Genomic DNA, 9,461 nt, shown 5'->3' with positions numbered 1-9,461 from the left:
GCTCCAACCCTCCAGGCGGAACCAGCAGAAAAGGACAAGCTCTACACTGACCTGCACAACCTCATTCAACGCACCCCTACAGCCGACAAGGTTGTCATCCTTGGCGACTTCAACGCTCGCATCGGCAAAGACTCAGAAACCTAGCCAGGAATCCTGGGCAAGCATGGTGTCGGCAAGTGCAACGACAATGGGCGTCTCCTGTTGGAGGTCTGCGCAGAACAGTGGCTTGTCATTCCAAACACCCTTTTTCAGCAGAGGGACAGCCTGAAGACTACCTGGATGCATCCCCGATCCAAACACTGGCACCTCCTGGACTACGTCCTGGTGCGAGAAAGAGACAAACGAGATGTGCTCCACACCAGGGTCATGTCCAGCGCGGAATGCCACACTGACCACCGGCTGGTTCGCTGCAAGCTCAACCTTCACTTCAAGCCAAAGCCCAGGAACAGTAAAGCCCCCAGAAAGAGGTTCAATGTTAGAAACCTGCAGTCAGACGAAGTGAGAGGAAACTTCCAGGCAAACCTCAAACCAAAGCTCAAGGATGCAATCGCCTCACGGACTCGTCCCCTGAAACCCTCTGTGATCAGCTGAAGACTACCATACTGCAATCCACTGAAGAGGTACTGAGCTTCTCCTCCAGGAAAAACAAGGACTGGTTCGACGAAAACAGCCAGGAAATCCAGGAGCTGCTGGCAAAGAAGCAAGCTGCCCACCAGGCTCACCTTACAAAGCCGTCCTGGCCAGAGAAGAAACAAGCCTTCCGTTGCGCATGCAGCCATCTTCAGCGCAAACTCCGGGAGATCCAAAATGAGTGGTGGACTAGCCTCGCCAAGCGAACCCAGCTCAGCGCGGACATTGGTGACTTCAGGGGTTTTTACGAGGCTCTAAAGGCTGTGTACGGCCCCTCACCCCAAGTCCAAAGCCTGCTGCGCAGCTCAGATGGCAAAGTCCTCATCAGCGACAAGATCTCCATCCTCAACCGATGGTCAAAACACTTCCAATACCTTTTCAGTGCCAACCGCTCAGTCCAAGATTCCGCCCTGCTCCAGCTCCCTCAACAGCCCCTAAGGCTAGAGCTGGATGAGGTCCTCACCCGGGAAGTGACATATAAGGCAATTGAACAACTGAAAAGTGGCAAAGCAGCAGGTATGGATGGAATCCCCCCAGAGGTCTGGAAGGCTGGGGGCAAAACTCTGCATGTCAAACTGCATGAGTTTTTCAAGCTTTGTTGGGACCAAGGAAAACTGCCTCAGGACCTTCGTGATGCCATCATCATCACCCTGTACAAAAACAAAGGCGAGAAATCAGACTGCTCAAACTACAGGGGTATCATGCTGCTCTCCATTGCAGGCAAAATCTTCGCTAGGATTCTCCTAAATAGAATAATACCTAGTGTCGCCGAGAATGTTCTCCCAGAATCACAGTGCGGCTTTCGCGCAAACAGAGGAACTACTGACATGGACTTTGCCCTCAGACAGGTCCAAGAAAAGTGCAGAGAACAAAACAAAGGACTCTACATCACCTTTGTTGACCTCACCAAAGCCTTCGACACCGTGAGCAGGAAAGGGCTTTGGCAAATACTAGAGCGCATCGGATGCCCCCCAAAGTTCCTCAACATGGTTATCCAACTGCACGAAAACCAACAAGGTCGGGTCAGATACAGCAATGAGCTCTCTGAACCCTTCTCCATTAACAATGGCGTGAAGCAAGGCTGCGTTCTCGCACCAACCCTCTTTTCAATCTTCTTCAGCATGATGCTGAACCAAGCCACGAAAGACCTCAACAATGAAGACGCTGTTTACATCCAGTACCGCACGAATGGCAGTCTCTTCAATCTGAGGCGTCTGCAAGCTCACACCAAGACACAAGAGCAACTTGTCCATGAACTACTCTTTGCAGATGATGCCGCTTTAGTTGCCCATTCAGAGCCAGCTCTTCAGCGCTTGACGTCCTGTTTTGCGGAAACTGCCAAAATGTTTGGCCTGGAAGTCAGCCTGAAGAAAAGTGAGGTCCTCCATCAACCAGCTCCCCACCATGACTACCAGCCCCCCCACATCTCCATCGGGCACACAAAACTCAAAACGGTCAACCAGTTTACCTATCTCGGCTGCACCATTTCATCAGATGCAAGGATCGACAACGAGATAGACAACAGACTCGCCAAGGCAAATAGCGCCTTTGGAAGACTACACAAAAGAGTCTGGAAAAACAACCAACTGAAAAACCTCACAAAGATAAGCGTATACAGAGCCGTTGTCATACCCACACTCCTGTTCGGCTCCGAATCATGGGTCCTCTACTGGCATAACCTACGGCTCCTAGAACGCTTCCACCAGCGTTGTCTCCGCTCCATCCTCAACATTCATTGGAGCGACTTCATCCCTAACGTCGAAGTATTCGAGATGGCAGAGGCCGACAGCATCGAATCCACGCTGCTGAAGATCCAACTGCGCTGGGTAGGTCACGTCTCCAGAATGGAAGACCATCGCCTTCCCAAGATCGTGTTATATGGCGAGCTCTCCACTGGCCACCGTGACAGAGGTGCTCCAAAGAAGAGGTACAAGGACTGCCTAAAGAAATCTCTTGGTGCCTGCCACATTGACCACCGTCAGTGGGCTGATGTCGCCTCAAACCGTGCATCTTGGCGCCTCACAGTTAGGCAGGCAGCAACCTCCTTTGAAGAAGACCGCAGAGCCCACCTCACTGACAAAAGACAAAGGAGGAAAAACCCAACACCCAACCCCAACCAACCAATTTTCCCATGCAACCGCTGCAACCATGTCTGCCTGTCCCGCATCGGACTTGTCAGCCACAAACGAGCCTGCAGCTGACGTGGACATTTACCCCCTCCATAAATCTTCGTACGCGAAGACAAGCCAAAGAAAGAAGACAGGCAGTGAGTCTGCTCACACAAACCCTTTGAGACTCTACCATTGTTAAACTATACACTGTATATGTATTGTTTGTCTGCGTAGCGCAAATAAAAGCTCTCACAACTGGAGGGAGAACAAATACAGTCTGTATGTGTGTTATGTCTGGTTGTGTGTTTGCATATCTTTGCACCGAGGATCAGAGAACGCTGTTTGGTCGGGGCATATTTGTACAATCAGATGATAATAAACTTGAACTTGAACTAAATTGAGCAGCTGCTTCCTGAAGAAAAGGTTTTTTATCTTCATCTTCCTAAAAAGTGAGATCTGATTCACTACACAGTTATTTTCCATTTGAAAGTTACGACTACGATAAAGCACACTTTGCATCAATAAGGTGATTTTTTTTTCCTATTTGATAAGTAAGGTTCACAATGTAAAGAACCACTTTGGAAAACTGAGCCATTTTTCATTGAAGATTACCTTCCAGATAAAATGTAATGGTTAAATATAAATATAAACATAAAGAATGGCTCGGCAAATTGTACTGCAATCAGTTATGTTGCTTAAATTGTGTAGATAATCAACCACGGAGTTGTTGAAGAGCAGAAGAGATTCATTACCATTTATTTCCACAAGTGACATTAGTTCAGGCAGATTCATCTTCCAACTTGTTTTTGTCTCAGTATTATTCTCAACACTGACTAAAACCACTAGACTTGATTTAAAAAAAATTTCTGGCAAATAAAATCATCTGCGCACATTTATGAGACAATGGTCAAAAAGCTGCTGGTGAGATTGAGCGAAAAACGAGCTGCTGGAGGGGAACCTGCTCATCAGGCAGTGAAAACACAGAAGTGCTGGAGCATCTCAGCATGTTCCGCATCATCCATGTGAGGTAAAATGTGTAACTGATGTTTTGGACCTGAGCCCTTCCACTGCTATAAAAGGTCAGGCAGCATGCACGGGTAGGAACAGTCAGTCAACATTTTGGATTTTTCAGTGAGACTTAATCAAGACAGGGTGATAAGACCAGAAGCCAGAGGTGGAATTAGGCCATTCAGCCCACTGAGTCTGTCCCATCATTCCATTATGCCTGATTTACTACCCTTTTTTTTACCCCAATCTCCTAACTTCTCCTCCATAACACTTGATTCCATTCTTAATCAAGATCCCATTTACCTGTGTCTTAAATATACCCAATGATAGTACATAAATGAGGGGAAAGAAGCTGGAGGGAGAGGGAGGTGAAAGGAGATTGGACAGAAGGTGTGAGAGGCAGTGTCAGGGAGAGAGAGAGAGAGAGAGAGAGCACACACAGGTAGGGGTGGGGCAAGTTTGAGAGAAAAGCAAAAACACGACTGGGTAAAGAGGAGATGGAAACATTGGAAGTGAATGGACATAGGTGTTACCTAAAATTAGAAAAATCAAAGTTTGGGTTAAATGAAGTGTCATTGGACTGTCCCTGTTCACTGGTCCATTTGATTGGAACAACAAACTAGATAGATATGGTGCAAGAAAAACAGGCATCACATGAAAATGCATGAAAATGTGCTACACAAGATTAACTGTAGCTTCCAATAAATGCCTATTTGAATTAAAATTCCAACAAAGATGGCCATTATGTTATAGATTTTAAAGCCACAGTTACACTGTCTGTTTCCTGTTGTGAAGAAGCTTCTGACATGCATGAATATGAATTGCATCTCTTAGTTATTTTGTGTATTGTTTTTGCAGAACACAAAAGGCCAAGGTAATGATTCTGGTCACTATTTATTCTCAAGAGATGTTCCTACCCCTTTCAAAAACATCAACAGTGAGAATCTATAAGTTTAAATTCTGGAATCACACTAAATTTCAATATGTTGAAGGCAACAATAGCAGAAGGCCATTCTGTCCATCTTGACTGACCTACCATACAATGGCTAATTTTTTACCTCAGCGCCACTTTCCTACATTGACCCAATGTCCTCAATATTCAAGAAAATTTAGCAATCCTCTTGCCTTGAATAAATTCAATGGCTGAAACTTCTCAGTCCTCTTGCACAGAGTTCCTCATTTTCTGGATGAAAGAAATTTCATTTCAACTTGTGTTTGAATGGATGACACCTGGTTATTATCCCCCGATCCTTGGAGGCAACATACCCACATCATCCCTGTAGGAGTTTTGTTTGCAGGACCTCTTCACTGAAGGGTTCGCAACAAGCATGATGCTGCCTGTGCTAATGTGTCTGTCACTGGGTTCAGTGGGAGGGTGAGCAGTGTAATGTTCTGGGCTTGTTAGACAGTTGCTGAGTCTGAAAACTGCTGTAGACAGCCACTGCATCTGAGCAAATGGCATCAGCAGGCACCAACCAATCTTGTCCCTGGTTCTTCTCTGTGGCCATGAACACTTTTGTTCCAAGTATTTATTCAGTCCACTATTGAAACCCACAATTAAATCCATTTAATTCTTCCAAATCCCAACACCATCTCTTAATTCCAATTGTAAACGTTACAGTCAACAGAGAATTCTCATGCAGCCCAGCTTCAAATAAGTCTGCTCTTTCTGCATGGTCTGAGCACCTTTTGAGTATTTGAAAAGTGTAGCTGCTCGGGACCACAGCAAAACACATGCGAACAAGGACTGAATTTAACTGAAGCCAGAAAGCACTGTAGATTGGAGAGGAAGGTTTGAGGGGGAGGGGAGAAATGGTGAGAGGGAAAGGTGAACTGTGTCAGATTCGACCAAGGCGCAGCATATGAGATGGGTAGCTCTGAGTTTTCGACCCTGCACTGTATCTACATGGTGAAGGTAATGTCTCATCCCAAAGCACTCATGAACCACTGACCTTTCTGGGGGATAACAGTGGATGGTTGAGTGTAAGGGCAGGACACAAGGCAACAAAGCAAATTACCTGGGAACCTAAAACCAAATGCACTGACATTCGACCCAGCTGTGCAATAGTTTTAGGTTAACTTGTGCCATTGGGAAATTGGCCGAGGCGGGGACATACAACTCACCTTTAGTGCAGAAATTGGTAGTGTAGATCATGCAATATGAATGACATCACCATTTATGGACACTGAGCTAAATCAGTGGAACTAATGTTCTTTGATTACATGGCACAAAGTTTAATAAACTCAGAAACAAGTTATCAGTGAGGCATAAATTAAACATCCATATCATGGCATCAATCCCTGTTTAATTAAAGCAGAACCATCACTCCAACCTTCCTCCTTAATCACTGTATCCCTACATTATTCTCCTCTCTGCAAAATGTCATGACATCCACCAACATGGTTAGCCCATACCTTACCTTTGTGTGGGCCACACAAAGTGTAGGCCTTGCTGAGGACATTGATCAACACATGCTGGAGTTTGCTCCTTCCCCTATATCTATTAATCTCTGTCTAATCACTTGGTGGTGAAGGCTTATACAATAGGGACATTCAAAAGACTCGTAGATAGGCTCACAGGTGGAAGAAAAACAGAGGGTGATAGGTGTGAGGTAGGGAAGGATTAGATTGTCATAGAGTAGGTTTACATTGTGGGCTGAAGGGCCTGTACTGTGCTATAACATTTTATGCTACACATAGAGTTGCTCTTTGTATTTTCATGGCAGATTTTGGTGCAGATGACCAGGACTTTAAGGACTATGTACTTTCCTGCAAGTTATGCAACAATGACACAGCCTCAGGGAATGTGCACCCACTTTCTTACTGCATAGAACCATAGAACATTACAGCACAGAAAACAGGCCCTTCAAGTTTATGCCAAACCATTATTCTGCCTAGTCCCACTGATCTGCACCCAGTCCATAGACCTCCATACCCTTTCCATACATGTACCTGTCCAAATTCTTCTTAAATGTTAAAATTGAGCCTGTATTTACCACTTCAGCTGGTAGTTCGTTCCACACTCCCACCACTCTGTGTAAAGAGGTTCCCCCTCACATTCTCCCTAACCTTTCCCCTTCACCCTTAATACATGTCTTCTCGTTTCTGTCTCATCTAACCTTAGCAGACAAAAGCCGACTTGCATTTACTCTATCTACACCCATCATAATTTTGCAGCATCCGGCCATTAGTTAAAATTCTCTTTAAATCAGCATATTCATTTTAATTTAAAAAATATTTACAGCTCATTCTGGCCATTTAAACCCGTGCCACCTATTACATCCCGATTAACCTACCAATCCTGTTTTGAAGGGTGGGAGGAAACCGCACCCGGAGGAAACCCATGGAGACATGGGGAGAACGTACAAACTCCTTACAGACAGCGCTGGATTCGAACCCTGGTCATTGGCACTAATAATTGACCATTTCCATGCTGTTTGTTCAGAATGTAGAAAAAATTCACGAAGTTCACTGCGGTGATTTTAATCACTCTCGTTTTAGCTGGATGGCTGGGTAGATGCTGCCATTGCACTCTGTGGCAGCTTACTCACACCCTGGGGAAACTTGGCCACACGATGCACTATGGCTTCTCGTGCTTTGACATAATGGCAGCTTTAATGGATTCAGAACAAAAGATATCAGTAAGCAAGTGCTGACAGTTCAATTGTGGGTTGCTTTTCATAAATATCTTTTCTAGAAAACATAAGGGATTAATGGTGAAGGCTCTCTGCCCTGTTTATTGTGCAAATTAGATTTGTTTATTGATGAAGGAACAAACCAGTCATCCATGATGACAGAAATATAACCAACATTACAGGGAAATTAGTTAATATAGCTGTAATAATTTTCTACACACATCTGAAGGGCATCTTTTAAATACAGTATGTACCTTTCAATATTACATTCTTTCAGAACAAAATAATGTTTTTTAAAACATGCTAGCAGCATTATATAGCTTAGTAAAGATATGTCCTGTATTGCACATTTCTACATATGGCAAATTTAAGATGCATTTAATAACTAGCAATAAAATGAATACAAATATTTAAAATTCTCAAGTTTCATGTAGTGCAATTTTAGAATGTTTTTTTTGTTATTCTAATTTTATTTTTATTCACGCTTCCACACAAAAGCCTAACATAACCTTGCAGCCCGTGGGCTTATGGACAGGTGCATTGAAGATTTCAAGTGCAAGTTTCCCTCATGTTGGGGAAAGATCTAAGTACTAAAACACAGTGTGCAAGACACACAAAACAAACAAATTAATGACGCACATGGGGCTTCATTCCCAGTCTGGTTCATAGTCATGAAAGCAGATAATGCACCCCTCCCACAGGATTGGCTTACAGTCAGCATCTTCTGAAACGCACAAGCTTTTGGAAGGCCTGCTTGAAGTCCTCGTTGAATGCCGTGTAGATGACTGGATTGATAAGCGAATTCAAGTATCCGAGCCACGTGAAGAGGTCAAAGAGGACTGGGTGGAACCAACACGCGTCTTTACAGGTGCCCATAATCAAGGTCACCACAAAGAATGGAAGCCAGCAGAAAATGAAAGCACCCAGGATGATCCCCAAAGTTTTGGTGGCCTTCCTCTCCCTGGCTGCGCAGATCCGTTTCCTCTCCAGGATGCTGTCTGAAACCTTGACTTTGACGTGGTTCAGGTACACTGGGGACTCCCCAGAGTGGGGGAGGGTCTCCTGGCTGGTAAAGCCAACGGAACACAGCGAAGATCCAGTAGACCCGCTGATTAACTGAGCTGTGGTAAATCGCTTCCCAAAAGCAGATGGGGGCTTCTGAATCCTTGACCTGGCAGCTAAATAGATTCTGCCGTACAGTATAATTAGCAGCACGCTAGGGATGTAAAAAGCTCCAAAGGTGGAGTAGATGGTGTAGAATATCTGGTCGGTGTTGACTGTGCATTCCTTGAGTTCATCAAGAGCTTTTGATTGCCTCCAAAATAGTGGTGGTATGGAGATGGAGATTGAGATGACCCACACCACAGCTATCATCAGACCTGCCCGACCAGGGGTGCGTCGTTTGGTGTACTCCAAGGCGTCAGTGATGGCCCAGTATCTGTCCAAAGCAATGACACACAAGTGCAGGATGGATGCAGTGCAAAATGTGATGTCGGATGATAGCCAGATATCGCACATTATCTGTCCCAAAGTCCAGGCCTTGATGACAGTGTACACAATACTAATGGGCATCACCATAATGGCGACCAGAAGGTCAGTCACAGCCAGGGACCCAATGAGATAGTTGGCAGGAGTGTGCAACTTCCGGGTGAGGAAAATAGTAACAAGTACAAACGAGTTGGAAAGAATAGTTGCCAGTGTAATGATGCCCAGGACCACAAACAGGGAGATTCTCAGCCCCAACTGAGTATTTTTGTTCCAGGCATTGTGCATTGCAGTGGAATTTTCTGGGGAATTAGTTATCACATCTTGAAGGGAAACCGTTGAATAATTATCGTGGTCCATCATCACTGAGGTCCGGCGTGCATGTCCAAATAAAGGTCATTGTCCTTTTTCTATTCCTGTGCAAAATGATAAGGTTCGCTGGACAGTAACACAGTGAGTGTTGCTATTGTCCCAGAGGTTAGATCCATTCTTATCCGTTTACACAACAAATATTTCATACCTAGTGCAGGAAAGAAGAAAACCAATTTACTAGTAAAAAAAATTTCAACATCATAAACCTGATACTTGGAAA

General features: G+C 44.7%; 1 protein-coding gene across 1 annotated transcript; it reads right to left on the bottom strand.

The window, feature by feature from the left end:
• Positions 1-8,098: 8,098 nt before the first annotated feature.
• Positions 8,099-9,229, bottom strand: htr1d (5-hydroxytryptamine (serotonin) receptor 1D, G protein-coupled). The gene has a single exon (XM_069896119.1). The coding sequence runs from the start codon at positions 9,227-9,229 to the stop codon at positions 8,099-8,101; it is 1,131 nt and encodes a 376-aa protein (XP_069752220.1).
• Between the last annotated feature and the right edge of the window lie 232 nt (positions 9,230-9,461).

This window comes from Narcine bancroftii, chromosome 8 (genome assembly GCF_036971445.1).
Source record: "Narcine bancroftii isolate sNarBan1 chromosome 8, sNarBan1.hap1, whole genome shotgun sequence".
NCBI classification, from domain to species: Eukaryota; Metazoa; Chordata; class Chondrichthyes; order Torpediniformes; family Narcinidae; genus Narcine; species Narcine bancroftii.
This window is presented reverse-complemented; position numbering and strand designations above follow the sequence as displayed.